This window comes from Epinephelus moara, chromosome 3, assembly GCF_006386435.1.
Source record: "Epinephelus moara isolate mb chromosome 3, YSFRI_EMoa_1.0, whole genome shotgun sequence".
Classification (NCBI taxonomy): domain Eukaryota; kingdom Metazoa; phylum Chordata; class Actinopteri; order Perciformes; family Serranidae; genus Epinephelus; species Epinephelus moara.
Genome location: NC_065508.1, coordinates 5750499 through 5770228, shown reverse-complemented (window position 1 = coordinate 5770228; position 19730 = coordinate 5750499). Strand labels below are relative to the sequence as shown.

General features: G+C 37.2%; 1 protein-coding gene across 1 annotated transcript; it reads left to right on the top strand.

Moving 5' to 3' along the window:
• The first annotated feature begins 4431 nt into the window (after positions 1 to 4431).
• On the top strand, positions 4432 to 18081 carry faxdc2 (fatty acid hydroxylase domain containing 2). Its single transcript, XM_050040865.1, has 9 exons — positions 4432 to 4535; positions 6304 to 6341; positions 9148 to 9245; positions 10573 to 10676; positions 11704 to 11825; positions 15292 to 15497; positions 16211 to 16316; positions 16442 to 16608; positions 17331 to 18081. Exons 1-9 carry the CDS (start codon positions 4511 to 4513, stop codon positions 17485 to 17487), a joined length of 1023 nt encoding a protein of 340 aa, XP_049896822.1. The 5' UTR covers positions 4432 to 4510; the 3' UTR covers positions 17488 to 18081.
• The last annotated feature ends 1649 nt before the right edge of the window (positions 18082 to 19730 follow it).

Sequence of the window (19730 nt, the reverse complement as noted above, 5' to 3'; positions counted from 1 at the left end):
GAGATGATCTTTAACCCTTTACACATTTACTTTGTCCAGGAAAACACGTGGTTTCAACTGGAAATGCTGACTGACTGCCGGGCAGGTCGATAGCTCTCACATTTAAGCTTTCCGACAGCCGCATTATAAATAGCATTTTACTGGATATATTGACTCTATGAGCAGGGGTGTCACTAATATTGGGCACCTTGTGCAAACATCCCCACCCCCACCCTGCACAGATCCTCATGTTTGATCAACTCTCCACTGCAGTTACAAGAATGGGTTTTCTGATTATTATTATCATTAAAATGTATACGTTTTAATTTAATTTAAAATGGGCAACAATGTGTCATAAAAAAAATTAGCCCAAAAACCACTCAATTTGTCAACCTTGAATCAATGCCACATATTTTGAGCTAGTGCCAACATCCTCATCACAGTGGACTTGCCTTTACATAGCACCCTTCTTGTCTAGACATGCCCGATTCCCCTGTTCACACACTGGTGGCTGAGGCATACAAGGTGCCACCTGCTACTCAGTTAAACATTCATATTCTTTCACATACAAATGGCACATCAGTACCAATTTGGGGTTCAGTATCTGTCCCAAGGACACTTCAACATATGGACAATCTAAGATAAGATCTCTTTTTCTCCTAGACATAACTGAGCTGAATCCAACCACTGATCTGTATTAGTGGATGTCCTTCTTCATCTGAGCCACAGCTGCCCCATAATGACAATGCTGATGCTTTAATGCTGTATTTTTTTTTACCATGTTCACCATCTTAGCATGCTAACATTTGCTTAATATAATGAATAAATGATAAAAACAGGAGGAAAATGAGATGCAGTTAATGTGCAGCAGAGGTCAAAGGTCACAGGCTTAAGTATAGGGCCTTCCTTGGATACAATCAGCCTGTCACAATGCACAACACAGCTGTAGCCTCAACTTAATGGGCTAAATCCAAATCCAAATAAAAGCCAGATAAGACAGCTCCAGCAGAATTTGTGCAGCCCCTATCATTAAACAGACCTTTGAATCCTGCTTAATTGATTTTAAAAGATAAAGAGAAGCCAAAACAGGTTTGATCAGCTACAAGAGGGTAAACTTGCTGACACCCATTTAATGGGTATGGTCGTGCCTGTTAAGAAAAGAACTCACATGCCCATGATACACAGAAGCTACACAGGTAGAGCGTGTTCAGCGCAGCAGGTCTACATGTTTCTGGATAGTTACGTCATCGTGGAAATATCAGACTCTGAGTTTATTACATTTAGTAATTTTAAATTTTCGTTTTCTCCCAAATAATCAAATACATAAACTCACTAACCCATGATTAAATACTAATTTCTTCAAATCAATACTTTACGAGTTGCCCTTTCTTTATTTTTTAGCACTGACATGCTTTATTGGCTCGTCTGTTAACAACAGGACATTCGCGTGTCCCAGTAAGCCATGACAGTGTGACGTACGAATAGTACCAGGACCCTAAAACTGAGGCAGCTAAATGGAATTCAAACATTACACGTTATATTATTTACACCAGATTTTTTCCTACTGTGAAGTGTCAAAATGTCTGCAGTGAAAAAGGCCTGCTATCAACAAATCCCATGCGAAGGCTTAACTCAAAGCACGGTTAAATAAGTCGCCTCCTCACTCCACTTTTATTTTGAAGGTAAAGGAACTATAGTCCTGAAACTACACACAGGCACCCATGTAAAAAAAAATGGGTCATGATATACTGAAATCCCAATCCAATCCATGTGGAGGGCAAGTGACAGATGTGTGCCAAAACCCTGCAGGACACTGATGCAGTGGCAACAGCCTGCCACTAGAGGTCAGAGCTGAGCTGTGCATTAAAACACCACTTTATTCAGGAGGAGTCACCTGCTGGCTCATTATACATGGTGACAGTGAATCACTGGTGACACTTATCATTGGCTGTAATTTATGAATCTTGTCTCAGTCAGTGCAGGATAAAATATCATTCAAAGTAAAGATTCTGGAGCTGAAGTTAACATGGAAAATAGTCATCTATGATTTAACATTACACATGATGGGTAAATGTTCTTCTAGTCTGAGGTTTCATAGACTTTCCCAGACGAAAGAGTGGCATTGTACAACAAAATCACTTGTTTGCTTTCTCACTGCCACCCATACAACATAAATAATAGAATAATTAGTATGAAAGAATCATGTCAGGACAAGACCGGTCAGTACAGTAAATTTCAAAATAAAATGCATGATGAAACACAGTCATGCAGAGTGATAGTACCTAATCTTGTGAACAGAATTTTAATTTAGTGTGTGGTAAATTTCATAACCACTGCTCACGCCACACACACAGTGAGCTTTCTGATTTGAAATATTTGGTGCCCCCTTCTGGGTGATATGAGAATAGATTTGAGCATCTATGTCCCCAGAACGTGAGGTAACAATCAGTCAACCATCACAGAGCTGTGCCTAAATAAAAGTGTGTTCAAGAATATTTAGACTATAGTGGTTACAGATACGAGAGGTGCAGCATTAATCTTTTATGTAGCTGGTATGACATGACACAGCTAGTCTTTTATAATATAGAAAATATCCAGAGGTGCCATGAAATGAATTGCTTAAGCAGATTTCATTTTAAATAAAGGCAATAATGAAATATTTTAATGTATAAATTCCCAATCAAGTCTCTGTGTAGGTGAGGAAATGTCCTGATTAAAGTAAGAAATGCTAACTTCTCCTTTACATCTATTAAAGGGGTTTTCCGGGTCTGATCCACACACCTGTGGTCAAAGTCACTCTCATTTTACATAATGATCATGGAGGACTGACCCCCTGTACTGTAATCATGGGCGATAGGGGAGCCACATGTTGCTGCTACAGCAGACAGGCCTGAAGGTTATCTGTGTCAAGGAGTGTTGAGTGATAACTGAAGGAGATGCCATTGATGAGTGGAAGGCAGAGGACAGAGTGTGTGTTTGTGTGTATGCGTGTGTGCAGCCTGGAGTCATCATTATTACCCCTACAGTGGCCGTACTGTACTGTACAGTGTATTATTACTGAACAGCACGTTGGAGTTGTGTCTGAACATGTCTTTGGAGGCCGAGCTGCTCTGGAGACGGATCTCATTGGTGGAGCGAACTGTAGGAAGGGTGTGAGGAGGCTAAATGTTTCCCTCTTGCTTCCAGATGAAACGTGCTCTTTTGTGAACCCCTTGAGACTCAGTTTTCCATCTTTAATTCCCCCTTAAGTAGCTTTAAAGGATAAGTCTGGGGATGTTCTTATTATTGTCAAATACCATGAAATGACCAAAACCAACAATGAATTGAGTCTCTGTAAAGCCTGATGTATCTTATTCTCTGTGCCACAGAGCCCCATTGTTCTCCAAAAACTAAAAAAAAAAACACATCAGTTTGCCAAAGTGTTGCACTGGGTGACAGTTTCCTTCATTGCGATGAATATGGCCACTGTAGTTTATTTTGGTCCATCGACATCTTCCTACTGCTATAAATACTCACAAGAGAACCATATGTGTATTAATCCGCAGCTGAAAATAGTTCCCAACAAATGCACTGTTTACTCCTGTTTTAGTAACATTAGCTAAAAACTACAGTGCCCAGCTGTTTTAGGGAAATTATTTGCCTTTTTTAAAAAGTTAAAAAGCATATTTCTGACACGTTTTATACTAGGCACTTTTAGGAGCAGACTGCACTGAGCATGTGCGGGTTATAGCCTACAGAATCTGAATACCCAACACTAAAAATGTCAGCTGAATTGTCCTCTCAGCCCACTTTATTATGCTTTCTCATTGCTAATTTTACAACACGGGAATTTGCAATGTGTGACTATAGACATGTCAAAATAAATAGATGCCAAACTACAATTTCTTAAAGGCGAAGGGGACATCTTGTAATCTACTTGTTTTGTCTGACCAGTGGTCCAAAATCTAACGACAGTCTGTTTATGATGTTATAAAACAAAATAAAGTAGTAAATCTTTACGATGTTTGATGCTTTTGCTCGAAAAATTACTTTAGGGATGAATTGAAAATCAAAACAGCTGCACTAAGGCTTCTAACAGTCAACTAATCGATTCATAGACCAATTGCTCCAGCTATGGGTGAAATATTTTATTGGTCAACACTCATAAAAGTACCATAACACCAGGCTACTACTATTTAAGTCTTTCACCAGTTTTTCTTCAAATATATGTGTTTCCTGTCTGAGAATGAACACCATTATATTATAAAACAGACAATAACTACAATAGAGTATGTTCTACTGTAATCTTTTCTCACTTATCACTTAAACGTGCCTGTCAGCATGCTTTGACGCCCCAGCCTCCCTGCTGAGTCTCAACCTTAACCTGAATACAGTCAAGTTTTATGTGGTCAAGAGGGAGAGAGGAAAAACAGCTTCCGCATACAGGCTGAGTCAGCTGACCACGATTCAGCCAATCAGAAGTGGCTCGCTGTTGTAAATACAGGGTTGTTTTGAAAGCGTGTGAAGAGTCGAGGAGAGACCGTGAAGAGACATGACGGTGGACACCAGAGTCAGCGGTGAGTCGGTTATTTCTCTGACCGGTAACAAGTCGGTGGAGTCGGCTTTAGTCACGTTATAAAAGCTGGTGTTGAGTTAGGCCCACAGCTGGCTGTGACGGAAACAAAGCAGTGTTACCTTTTACCGGTTATTGTTGTTAGTGGAAGACTGCTCAGTTCCGTATCTGTGTGTAAAGTGCTTACAGTTGTGATTTCTTTCAAGAAAGTCTCGATTTTCCACCATTTTACTGTGATATTTCGATATTTGTGGCGTATATGACTGCATGCTTTTCTTGTTTTGGCTCAGCATTATTTTAAGATATGTCAAGGCTGTTTTTAGATTTATTTTTAATAGATTTAGCTTAATTGAAATCAAGTAGCCTAATTAAGGCCCTTAGTTCTCTCTTATTTAGTAAAATATCTTTTGTTTTTAATATATATATTTTTAAAAAGTTTAAAACACCAACTTCGAGACATATAAATACCCTGATATGATTGATAATTAGTGTGATAATTTGTGGCTGGGTTTCCACAATAAAATTTTAAATTAAGTTAAGTTAATTTAAATTTAAAAAAAAATGTTATATGTATAGTTTGTCTGTCTAAAAAAAAAAAAAGATGAGATAACATCATGTGCCATTTGTGGACCTGTGCGCAGTCTGGTTACATAAGAATTCCTGTGCAAAAAGCACTCTGTCAAGTCAGAAATAGACAGGCAATAAATAGTAAAAGATAAAGCGCACACAAAAAGGTATAAAAACTAAAATAAATACTAAAAAAAGTGAATAAAAAGTGAACTAGTGTAAACAACATTTCTCCTAGTTTACTGAAAGTCAATTCTCGGTGTACTTGCAGTAGTTTCAAGGTTCACATCACTTTTTTCTAAGTTGCATATTGAACCAAAATTGGTTTTTAATCTCGCTGTCATGTCACAAACTCATCATCATCCTCTCTGTGTGTCAAATGCTGCACATACGTCATTATGCACTGTGAAGATCAAGTGTCAGTGAAGTGACATGACACTAAGCAAAATACATTTTTGAATATAATTTGATGTCCTTTTCTGTAATCTCTATATGCTTTTTGTTCCTTTCGTCCCCTTAACTTTCCATATCTCGCTCAGCTACAAACAGAGAGATTTAGTGGATGTAGGGCAGGTTTTCATCTACAAGAATTTGACTGGAAAAATTGCTCACTGTATTATAATAGGATTACGCATAATCCTCCAGCTGTAAATTTTGCACCAGGCTACACAGCACTCAGATGATTATTGTACCGTGGAAAGATAAAAGCAGTCGACTGTTGTTGGGCTGTTAAATTTAAAAAAAAAAATAAAAATTAATTGGTGGAGTAGTCCGGTATATGGGGCCACGTCTGAGTTTTGTCACACTGTGGGAAAATAAGGAATGAAAGTTATTTTCTTAGACTAAGGAAAAAAACTTGATCGTCATCACAAAAGGAAAACAAAAGATCTGGTTTTTAAACACGGTATTATTTTGCAAGTCAGCTGAGATTAGGCCACCTTCCTTTCAAAATAACCAGCAGAACATTAATCTTTAATCTTCTGCCATCAGTTATTGTGGGACAGCACACATATTCAATTTCCCCCCCAAAATCACCCATCTTGTTATCATTTTATATGATTGTATTTTATTTTAATTTATCAGTAATGATAGATGATGTGTTCACCCCCTTAAAGACTTGCTGTGTGTGGTTATGAATCTGTTCTAATTCTACCTGGAGAATAAACAATAAAGAGTTTACAGTGTATTTATTATTGTGCTTACAGACACGAGGGGCGGTGCCATGACAGGCAGCAGCAGACAGGTAAGAACAAAGCACCTCTATGACTGAACACCGTGATGTGCTGTTACATAAGTAAACAATATAGATGATCTAGTTAGGGTGGGTCAGCATTAACACAATATGATGAGTCACAGCCAACGGGCACAACCCTTTAGAGGGTGGCAGGGTTTATTAACCTTGGAGAATGGGCAAATAATAATGCGGTCTGTTAACCTCTGTGGTATCTCATGAAAGAAAAAGTACTGAGCACATGTGTGGATGTTTTGTTATTTATAGGTTCGGTTATTTTCCTTAATAATTATGAACATTTTTGCAGTTTTATTATAAATGTTATTAGGTGTTTGGATATCTTATTTAATTTTATCCATTCAGTGCCGTACACTGTATGATAACATCTTCTTTCTGACCACTACTAGTTAATAAAATTTATCATCCTATATATTTCAATTGAGGGTATGAGCCACAAATCATTTTATACATTTAAATAATTAAAGTGCTCGTATAGATTCCTTTAACTGTCTGCATCAAAGTCTCTGACATCCTCCCAAGAAACACAGAATCCTTGCACATTTTGGGGCGTGAAAATGATAAAATTCAGGATTATTGTATCGGCACACATCTTCAGGAAACCTGCGTGGGTCTAGCCTCAAGTATCTTGGTCTGACAAAACATACTGTACGTTACAAGTTTGTGTTCATGTAGAAGTTTGTGTTCCTTTTATTTAGTTTTCATCAAACATAACCATCGATCATTGTTGGCAAATATTATTTTAGCATGAGAAAAGGTATAAAATGTTGCAAACTCAGTGGTGACCCCCAGCTTTTTGTCACTGCTAATATATTGCAAATTTTACATTTATTTTCAAGCCTCAAAGACTTAAAACAATTTTTAAATAATGTATTTTCTGCCTGACACTCCAAACTAGAGATTGTGCCTTTAATAGACCTTTATAGTTCCCTAAAAGTGTCTAATTTTTTCTGTATTTTTACCTGTCATGTTGTCCACTCTGTATTTATCTGTGTTGCCTCTCTGTTGCGCACTTTGTAGCATATGTGCTTTTCTGTTAAAACACCTGTTATATAAACTTTGCACCTCCCTTTCGTCCTGTTTGCTGTGTTGTTCTTGGGGACAGGCTCGACCTGACAAGTTGCATTTCTTCCCTCGTGTAAATTCTTCCCTCATGTGTAAATTTGTGGAGACCTGCAGGGAACAAAGAGAAGATGGCAAATAATCGGTCATGCATAATAATAATAAAAAATGTTAAGGAGAGTTATGAGAGAGTGCAGTTTCCTATAGTGGAAAAATATTGACAGTGTGTTTGGGGATGAAGACTACAGATTGCTTAGAGAACTGATTGTAGGCAATAAATGTCCTCATAAGGATAGATGTCCAACAGTGTTCCCACTGTTGCCATGGCTGGGCAAAGGGCAGCCGGGGTAAAAGCTGGCATTTTAGAAGGTCTGGTGAATGTGACATCAATCCCTGGACTTAATTCCCGCTGAGTGAACTGATCCAGTTTTCTCTCAGCGTGGCTGGCTCAGATTTTGCTCTTACTAAATGCACCATGGATTCGTTGGACATATTTAACATGAAGTATTTGAGATAAAAGTAAGAAATCGAAATAAATTTAAATTAATTTATTGTAAGAGACACAAAATTTGTTTAAATCTGTTATGGTCACACTAAAATACATTTTCTTTACAGCACATCCAATATTAAAAGGCATACATGGGGAAAACCTTAATCTAAAATGTATTTACTGTGCAGTCAACACTGTCCTCATTAAAATTTCACATTTCAATTTCACAGTACAGTTCAAAATACAAAATACACTGGGGCGTCAGTGGCTTGGTGGATGGAGCGGGCGCCCAATGTGCAGGGCTGTTGCTGCAGCAGCCCGGGTTCAACTCCAGCCTGTGGCCCTTTGCTGCATGTCATTCCCTCTCTCTCTCCCCCTTTCACACTTGACTTTCCTATCAATTACAGGCAAAACTGCCCAAAAAATATCTTAAAACAAAAAAAGAAAATACAAAATACACTCAAACTCTGCACTTCACTACTTCTGATCATTAAGACCAAAAAACAATAAAGCCTATTTTCATTGCAGTCCTACAATTAAATGCTTTAATGAACATTGATTGACTGCGGCCTTTAAACACAGCAAAACTCCATCAAAACATCAGCATACACACTCTCACACAACTCGTGCAGTATAATCCAAGTCTCATTAATGCCGTCGTATGCTCAGTGCTTCCCAAACATATGACTAGTTAATGAGACTTGGGTTATACTGCAGCACTCGTATGAGACTTTGTAAATGAATATTTTGATATAGTTTTGCTGTCAGTTCATCAAAATGTTTGCCGTTGTCCATGAAGGCACAGGAGAATAACAAAGTTTTTTTCATGAATTCAAGGTAACACAACATGACCTATTGATTTACAAATGGTCATTTAGTGGGTGAAGTATTCCTTTAAGATACACAAGGACTCAGAGGCACACGAGGGTTTCTCTCCTGCTGCCTGATTTATTTTTCTCTTCAGTCTCACTTTCTTTATTAAAGTGTGTTATCTCTATTCAGTCCCAGGGTGCCAAATGCCTCGTCCTTATGGAAACATAAGCCTTAAAGTCTTCTTTGTCTGTGTAGATCACTGTTAACAGAATAGACCTAAGACGCCACAGTGCTGCCATCCTCACTGTTGTTTTAGAGACATTTCCACACTGTAAGCTGTTTCTGATGTAGCTCAGCATGGTGAGATTGCACTGTCTCATCAGAGTATAACAGAGAGATTCATACATACACCATTGTTGCTTTTTCTCTGCACAGGAGGGCCCTGGAGGACTGTGGGACTCAGTGAAGAAAGCTGCGGTTGTCATCGGATCTGGAATCTTGTTCTTGGCTGCATTTGGCAACTCGCTGACATGGTAGGATTACCTTACAGTTTGTAGTGTTAGAATACAACAAACGAATAGCTTGTCCTGACATGAACTTGAGATGAACCTGAGGAGGGGCAGTGTCGCAGGGTCTTACATCAGTGCACAATAAAAAAAGAACAGCTAAGGGAAAGAAGAGAAGTGGATGGGAATCATCACGCCAGTATTAAGCAGGACTGGACAGTCTGATTGGGTCCAAATTATACTTGGTCCAGTCGGTCAGGTGTGGTGATGATCACCTGGTACATCATTATCTCCACAGCAAAAATATTTCAGAAAATGAGTACCCTATTTAACAAATTAATTATATTTTAATTAATAGATATTAAAGGAATACTTTACCCTCCAAATGATAAAAAGTATATCAATCACTGTGTTATTTTGAATTTGTGAAGAAAACTTTTTTTCTCATTCTGTTAATAACTGTCTCACTCACTTGGCTACAGAATGTTTCATTGTTGGTGCAGGAGATAAAAATAGGACTTTCCGTTACTTCTAAAAATTAGTCTTGGAAAATAATCAGTCACCAGCAATAATAAACAAGCAGTGGCAGGCGAAAGTGCAGAGTGCTGCTGCTGTTGTTCTCTCTCTGTTAGTGTCTGCAGGGGTTAATCTAATTTTGGATCGGGTCTAATTATCTTTGGGAATATTCGAAACAGGGTGCTCAGACCGGGTCTTTTTTTTTTCACAATAAATGCATGCAGGTTAAGGTAGGTTTTCCATCTGACAGTTTTGCATAGACGGGCATGGCGTGACTTAAATTTCAGGATATGACACAAAGTTTTTGCCAGAAGGTTTTTGTCAGGATGTGGCTGTGTGTTCAGTATGAGTGCAGTTACATGAATAACAGTTGTATGTCGCTTATCCTAGTTATGATCATATTCAGGACATGGTGTTTACATGAGCTCAGAGAAATCAGGCTACTCATTTTCCCCTGATATTCCCAGTTTCTTTCTGAGTACTCCAGCTCGGTGTTTACATGCTCAAACACATAAACGTGATACTCCAAAAACCCGATAATACAGGGGTTATTCATGTCCATGTTAACATACTTATATATGATTGCAAGGGTATATAGAGGTTCTTGGTACATGGTTGCTACAGTGTTTCTGGGTAGTTAGGGCATTATTAGGTGGCTGCTAGGTGGCTGTGAGCCATTGCAAACTTATTGTTTTTAGTTTAACTGTTTCTCGGCTGGTGCACGAGCCATAAAGTGTGGGATGAGTTCTCTAGAAAAAGTGTACAAAAGAATAAACATTGGTTTTGCCATGTAAGAAATCTTGGGAACTTTGACATTTGATAACATTTCCTCCTCCAGGCATCTTCAGAGATTCTGGGGAGCTTCTGGAGATTTCTGGCAGAACTTGTGGACGAAACTGCACGTTACCTTTGAGGGTCATGAAACTGCTTTGTTCTACTTAGGTAAGACATAACATCTTGTTTTGTTTTTCTTGTCAAAAAAGTGCTCTGTAAAAGAACATGTTGCAACCAACCAGACTACTGACCTTTCATGACAGAGCAGTCTTTGTGAGGCCAAATCAAACACACAGCAGTATGTCTCCTACATGATAACAGCTGAATGACCTGCTTTTTTAATCAATACAAACTTTGTATTGCTATGAAACGCTTGGAAATAGGTGGCTTTACGGATCTATATAGCCCTCTAACTATTCCTGTATTCAGTTCTAACATTTTAGAATTTTCACAGTACTTAAAGATATTTACTGATGTAGCTTTAAATTAGATTACACACAGGGTTTCATCCCCCCAGAGACACAAACAGGACTTTGTTTTCAGAGTTATGACACTGCACAAAATAGCACCTTATCTACAGAGGAAATAGCATGTTTGTGTAGCATTGAGAACAGCTGTTCAGTTCTGCATATCATATATAACCTCAAGACATGACCTCTGGTGTCGACTTACTCACTCTGATAATGCAGCAGTCTTGTTGTTGTTGTTGTTGTCCATGAACTGTCCAGCTGTTTTGCACATCGGAAGGTGTTCCTCAACCTGATATGATCTATGAAGGACATTCTGTGCTGCCAGTCCAAACGAATATGTTTACAAGATAGGGTGATTATTGTAAGCGAGGCATTCCTCCAAAGTGACTATGCAATATACATTAAGATAAAACAATAAAGCAAAGCGCAAGTAATAAAAAACTTCATCTCACAAGGTGCAATCCTGTTTGATATCTGTGAAAATGACAGTTGTTAAAACAATCTGTTTTATAGTCAGATCAGAAAATGCTAAAGGCCAGACGTTTCTTAAAAATATCAGTGAGTTGTTTGCAGCATTTATCATGACACATTGTTCAAATATTTTTGTTTTTTATCTCAAGTTCTGGAAAAAGTCATGTACAGCCTTGGCTAAAATATTCAGGCCCACATCAGGCGCTGCCATCATCGTTTCATTCTGTGACAGCAGCTTTTGTTTTTCTCAACAGGCACAATGTTGGTCCCCACTCTGGCGTTCTGGGTGACAAATGGTCTGCTGCTGCTGGTGGACACCACCGGTAAACCCGCCTTCATCACCCGCTACCGCATCCAGGTGGACAAGAATAACCCGGTATGTCCTCTAATAAATATGTTAGAGCGTCTCCTCTTGTTTTACTATTAATACCACCACTAGTACCACTACCAATAGAGCCTCCTCCACTATTATTACAACTAGGAATATTATATTTGCGACTACAGAGATACTAACTTTACATGGACCTCCACTTCTTACACCAATGTCGTTACAGCATGAACAGCTAATACTGTGGATTTCACCTTATTTTCCTTTTAAACCTCTGATACAGTAACATTTGCATTATTGACATTTGATGTAGTGACAGATAATAAATCCATCTAATGTCAGTCTTCTTACCTTAATGGGTTAAACTGCATCACTAAGTGGATGAATAGAATTAATATAACTTAATTCCTTTGACAAGACATAAAGATTTTAGACATTTATTGTGGATACAATTTCTAATTTCGCCAGCATCACAATATTTATCATGATCTATAGAAATGACACAGGGAGTATATGAATAAATAAATGCATTTTAAAAAGCATGATAAATTCTAAATAGATGAATAAATTTAAATTTTGCCAATTCAAAAAAATAAACAAATTCATGGGTAATAAGGAAATAAACAATGAATATTTCTTTCCACATTTATGTTTTATTTTTCTTATATTGTTAATCATACTTTTATTTCCACATTGATTTATTAATCTATATTTTTATTAATTTCTCCATTTATTGGTATGTTTATTGAATTTATTTCCTGTGTACTTTTGGGCCACAGTGAATAAGATTTAGGAATATGCTTCGGTCTTTAATAATCACAGCTTCAGTTTTGAGAGAAGTTTATGCATTTATCTGCCAGAAGAAACAAAATGAGTGAATTAATAAACATTTTTTTATTTTCCTTACATACATCTGGAGAAACAAAGATTATTTCACACATATTTTCTCACAGTTAATAACCAAAAAAGGAAAAGGCTGAAGTCCCAGGCTTATTTTTGCCTATCTTATATTAACCAAGGTATAACCCAGAATATCAACTATACCAAAGAAAGGAAAAAAAGTACATTATACTCTAAATTACAATCCACAATTTTTTTTACCTTTTGATTATTTTACATCATAATCCGTAATCATTTTGCTGTTTAAGGCTTTTACACCAACAATAGAAACACTAATAATATATTTTAAAATAAACACTATTTTAATGAATGAAAATCTCAATCTTTTTTGTAGTGTGTAGGTATATAAAAGAACAGCCCTCTGTATTTTGGATGTTACATGTCCACCTGTACGTTTGACCAAAGTCTTCTCACAGTGTTTGATTAACAGATGTTGATGGACACTGGAGAGATAAAGACTGACATTACTGATAGCCAGGGCTGGAAGGTTACACTCCAACTGTAATCATCTTATTGATTACCTTCCAAAGATTATAACCAGAAACACACAGTGCATACACCTCATGTTCATTGGCAGAATAAAAACAGTCAGTTTAAGGTTGATTTACATCCATAACCCATCCATCATGTAAAGTGTTGTCTCTGAATATACTGCCAGAGATGCAGCATGTTATCACTACATGGAAGTACACGACATTTGTAGGGTTTATTACTTTTATGGGGCGACCTAAATTTGCAGAACATTTATATTTTGCTGTAATCGGTGGAAATAAGATGATGTCAACCATAAAACTTTATATCACCTATAATGAGCTAATCTGCTGAGTCATTGTGTGTGTCCTGTTGGCTTTCTATAGTCCATTTCTCTGCTCTGAGATAATGAAACCCTGTGACTGATAAGAACTGTCTGAACTTGAGCCCTATTAGTCATAAACAAAGCCAGGATGTGCTGTTGTGTCGCAACAATACAACTCTTATCAAGCAATCTATCTACATATCTTAATTTAGTGATTTGGATTGCATGTCAGAGCCCTTTGGCCAATCTTCAGATGGCCATTTGTTCACTCACTGTCACGCTGTGAATGAAAAGGAGCCATCACTATTGTTATAAGTAACAACTGTGCTTCGACAAGTCAAAATGTCCGCTGTGAAAAAGGTCTATCTTTAGGTTGTTGTGCAGGTAAACACATAAAATTACAAAACAGTACTGTACTGCAACTAGGGATACACTAATCCTATTTCTTCAGATATACTTGGTCTTTGGGTGTCTGCCGATACTTAGTTGTGATCCAGTGTTTAATTAATGAGCTGTATGCCTCACTGTGTAGAAGTGCCTATTCTTTTATATGTAAGAACATGAACATCAGGCTTGACTGAAACATCGCTTTCTCAAGTTTTTAAATGAAATGTAATAAAAAAACAAAACAAAACACGGCCTTTAAATTTACTGAATCGTTATTTATTATTAAAATAAGAAATTGTGCACCAACAACTTGGTAAAACAAATCCTCAGTATTAACATAAATAACACATTGGTCAAAACTTAAACAGGCATTAAAATGCCAGTATAAAACAATACAGCTGCACAAAATTCGAACAAATGTAAACATTAAATCACGAACTAGTGCAGACAAGCCTGATCGATACTAAACATTCAACATAAACAGGAATTAAAATTCTTTGTAAATGTTTTGGGCAAACAGGAAATGAAAATCCACTATAAAATAACATAGCAGCTGAAACTGTAAACATGGAGTTGAACAGATCAGCTCTGTTGTCACCGATATCCGGTTGAGCTGTTTGAGTCAGTATTGGCTCAATATCCAATATTAGTTTAGGATCCCTATTAGCTGCCACTATTCTTCCTGGGACCCGGCACATATTCTGAACACATACAGTACATAACACGCAATAAAAACAAAACACACACAAAAATCAGTAGTGCATCCCTAACTGTAACTGTGCAAAAGTTAATTTGTGTGTGCTCCATACACACACACGTGCTCACCCAAACACATATGGAAAAGGTCATCATGATATGTCCATGTGTTTACAGCCAGGGTCCAAAGATTAATGGTGAAAAGTCAAGTTTGTTATTTACACACAATCTGGAGATATTTCTCAGCTGAGACAGAAACTTTCCATCTGCTTATTTGCATTGTTGTTAAGATGATAAGATGCAAACTGCTACTTTTTGAGTTGGAGTATCAACTCTGACCTGTCAACATGCACGTCTTTGTTATATCTTTATTTAAAACCTGCTCACTACACTACACTACATGCACTGAACTACTTAAACAGTAAATCATATTATTTTTTTGAATTACTTTTTAATTGCAACCATCTTCATAAGAAAGTTTTTTACATGTACATAAAAATTGATAAATGAAATAATCACATTAAACCCATAAAGAATAAGGTTTAATTTGTCCAAAATTTTATATGGAATTTAGCTTTTAAAATACACTTTCCGTATGACCTCAAATGCAAATCTATGCCAGATTAATGCAGTGTTATATAAATTCAATATTTTTGTCACTAGACACAAGAAATGCATACTTTTTGAGATTACATCTGGTTTTGACGTCTTTCTGACTCCTCCCTTGTCCTCCAGGTGGATCCAGCTAAGCTTCGCCATGCGTTGAAGACCGTCCTCTTTAACCAGGTTTTCATCTCGGGGTCCATGGTGGTGGCGGCTTACCACCTGATGATCCTGAGAGGGAACCCCTGTGACCCTGAGCTGCCCACCTTCCACTGGGCCCTGATGGAGCTGGCTTTCTTTTCCTTAGTGGAGGAAGTAATGTTTTACTATTCACACAGGTTTGGACCTTTAATTGTATTATTTACACCTGTGCTTATCCTACTGTGATATGCCCAGATGTCTCCGCAGTGAAAAAGGCCACTTCTTCCTCATTAGAGATTCAGGTGTCACTGAAATACTGAACTTTACAAATTACTGCCACCTAGTGGTAAGAGTCAAGGATGTAAATGTAAAGAAAACAAAAATACAGGTACTGTATATTGCAAAAACATTTAATCAGGGTCAGAAAGAAAATACAAAAAGTAATAATTAAAGTAATGACCGTTTACCTAGTGACATCATCAGGTCAAAGTTTTTATTTTTTCAGTTCCTTGGCAAGGCAAAAACCTCATATGTGAAAACCTTCTGTGCCATGAACCTGTTTCTGTTAGCTTTGGCATTGTGAGCATTTTAGCATGCTGATATTAGTATTTAGCTCAAAAAAACATGTGCCTCAGTAGCAGTTGGGAGAAATGTTCCTCAAGGGCTTTTTACCAGAAAGGGATTTCTTGGGTAAGGTTAAGAAAAAAAGTCTTGGTTTGGGTTACAATTCATAGCTTTCTGTCAGAAAGGGTTTTCTTGGAGAAAGGAGGGAAAACTTTGCCAATGTGTGCCGAAGTACAGCCTCACAGAGCCAGTAGCATGGCTGTAGAATCTCAGTCTTGTTGTCAAAAATGTATCAGTGGATAACGTCATGGTGTTTTATTGAGATCTTTATCGTCTTCTCTCTCAGGCTGTTCCACCATCCCAGCCTTTACAAGCATTTCCACAAACAGCACCATGAGTGGACCGCTCCCATTGGACTCGTCTCTATCTATGCTCATCCTTTGGAGCATGTGGTGAGTCACCCTCTCCCCGCTTATCATTTTATTTTATATGTCTGTGTCTTGATCTCTGTAGATTTGAGAATTGCTGGATTTTCCTCAGCCACTAAAATCAGTTTCTTTCTCTTCGTTGCCACTAGATCTCCAACATGCTGCCGGTGGCAATTGGGCCGGTGATCCTGGGATCCCACCTGACCACTACCTGCCTGTGGTACTGCCTGGCTCTGATCAGCACAACCATCTCCCACTGTGGATACCACCTCCCCTTCCTGCCCTCCCCCGAGTTTCATGACTTCCACCATCTCAGGTGAGTCCACCTGCCCACTCTTCTGAGAGTGCTTTCTCTTTTTCGTTATTCATCTGTTGAACTTTTATTTGTAAAAATCGAAGTGATTATTAGGAATTCACTATGACCTGTAGTTATTTTTTCACTTCAAGAGCCGACTATATTTCATACGTTATTGTCAACAAATTCCACAGAAAATACCAAAACTAACAATGAGTTAGTCTGTCTCTCCATACTCTTCCTTACTCTATATGTGGCTCTCAGCCTTATTTCTACTGAAGATGTGAATATTTAAAATGGGTCACAAATATATGCTGTTATAAATGTTTCACTACCGCATTTCTTGGGGACTATTTTCAGCTGCGGATTAATCTACATTTTGTGCTGTGGTCAGCATTTGGGATCAGCATTACAATGTATGGGGGACTGACTCAAATAAACTGCATCGTAATGTAGGTACATGTCACCAAGTGCAGTAGTGTGGCTCATAGATATGTTTTTAATAGTTTTTGGACACCAATGGAGCTCTCTCTAAGATACATCAAGCTCTGGAGACTTGTTAGCGGATGACGTTTTGACTCTTGATTACTGTAAATCGGAAAATGACAACAAAGACAACACAGATCCCATGTCATAATTTTTTTTTTTAAACATTATTATTATTTTGTTGTTTTCCTAATAAAATACATTCTTGTTTGTAGATAATTTTAACAGTTGTAGTCACATGTCCTTCCTGGTTTCAGGTTCAACCAGTGTTTCGGGGTCTTTGGCTTCCTGGATCGGCTCCACGGCACTGACACCAAATTTAGGCAGACCAAGCAGTATGAACGCCACACCCTTCTCACCAGCCTCACCCCTCTAAACGAGAGCATCCCTGACGATCCCAAGAAGGGCCACTGATGACCTGTGACCCCTGACCTTTAACCTTAGGCCTTGCCAAACTTGGGATATGGGAAGATAAGGTTCCCAATCTTTAGTGATTATTAGATTTTAATTATTTTAATCCAGATAAGCTCTTGATCCGTTTCTGATTGTGAATGTTTGCCCGCTCTCAGTGGCCACCAGTTTCACTTTTTATTTTCCCAAGTAGAAAGATTGCACTTTATTACACATGCAGATTTCATGGATTTTCTTTATCCATTCTTCCACTGTAGCTTTAACGTTAGTGGAGTCCATTATAAATGCATGCACATTGATCTTGTATTAATTCTTGTAAACGTATTTTGTATTTTAAGTAATGTTTAGTAACAGCACTTAAAGTTCACCAGTCCAGACTACATCCACTTGCTGCTCAGACAGAAGATACATCAACACTTTTCATTTCAGTGACATTTAAACATATTTTTGATTGTAAAATGTCTTAAGGTATTACAGGAGGCCTCATTAATGGTTGTATAAAAAGACATGAATGTTGAAAAAGAGATCTCCTTCTGTGATCGATACAATGTTAATATTTTAACTGGACTGTTTAATATTAAAACATTTTAAAAAAGAGATGTGTGTCATTTCTTTCTTTTTTCCTCTCTACATGAACAGCAGGGTATATACAAGACCCCTAAAGTTAAATTTAATACCTTTTCAAAGACCTTTTTTAAGACCCTTTTCTTATACTTAAAGACTGCATCGCCACTTTGAGTTCTAACCTATTAACGTAAGTAACAAACTTAAACATATATTTACTGTAAATTGATTATAGGATAGCACAACTAATACAGTCTTTATGATAACTCTTTTCTAGAAAAGAAATCACTATCAATGCAACATAATCCAGATACAAGGGATGAGAACAAAGCACCACAGAATTTATTGAGTGACTAACCCAATGCAAAGTTTATTATAAAGAGTAATCAGTAATATACGAGAAACAGGAAAAAACAGTCCTGTTCCCTATAGCACATGCACACACTTGTCAAAAAAACTCAGCAATTTCATACTATAGCATTCCGAAAAAGGCCATAGTATAGTAGTTGGGGAAAAAAAACCTCATAGTATAGTATGTCAAAAAAAAAAAACTCAAGGTGTAGTATCTAGGATAACCTCAAAAGAATGGCATAGTATATCATGTCAAAAAATATCATAGTATGATGGAAAAAACTCAAAGTTGAAAACATTTAAATAACTCAGTATAGCATGTTGAAAGGTCATAGCATAGCACATTGGAGTATGTTGATCATGGTCATTGTATAGTAGTGTCAAAAAATCACCTCGAAAAGTCATAGTGTACTATGGTGAAAAAAGCTAAAAAGCATTGAAACAAATAAAAACATGAAAAATCATCATAGTATAACATGTTGTCTAAGATCGTGAAAATTCGTCCTAGTATAGCATGTGGTCCAAGATCATGAAATATTGTCATAGTATAGCATGTCGTCCAAAATCGTGAAAATTCGTCATAGTATAGCATGTGGTCCAAGATTATGACATATCGTTGTAGCATAGTATGTGGTCCAAAATCATGAAAATTCGTCATAGTATAGTATGTCGTCCAAAATCATGAAAAATCATCATAGTATAGCATGTCGTCCAAAATCATGAAAATTCATCATACTATAGCATGTCATCCAAAATGATGAAATATCGTCATAATATAGCACGTAGTCCGAAATCATGAAATATTGTCATAGTATAGCATGTCGTCCAAAATCATGAAAATTCGTCATAGTACAGCATGTCATCCAAAATCGTGAAATAACGTCATAGTATAGCATGTCGTCCAAAATCATGAAAAATCATCATAGTATAGCATGTCGTCCAAAATCATGAAATATTGTCATAGCATAGTTTGTCGTCCAAACTCGTGAAATATTGTCATAGCATAGCATGTTGTCCAAAATCATGAAAATTCTTCATAGTATAGAATGTCGTCCAAAATCGTGAAATATTGTCATAGTATAGCATGTCGTCCAAAATCATGAAAATTCGTCATAGTATAGCATTTCGTCCAAAATCATGAAAATTCATCATACTATAGCATGTCATCCAAAATCATGAAAATTCGTCATAGTATAGTATGTCATCCAAAATCATGAAAAAACATCATAGTATAGCGTGTCGTCCAAAATCATGACAAGTCATCATAGCATAGTTTGTCGTCCAAAATCCTGAAATATTGTCATAGTATAGCATGTAATCCAAAATCATGA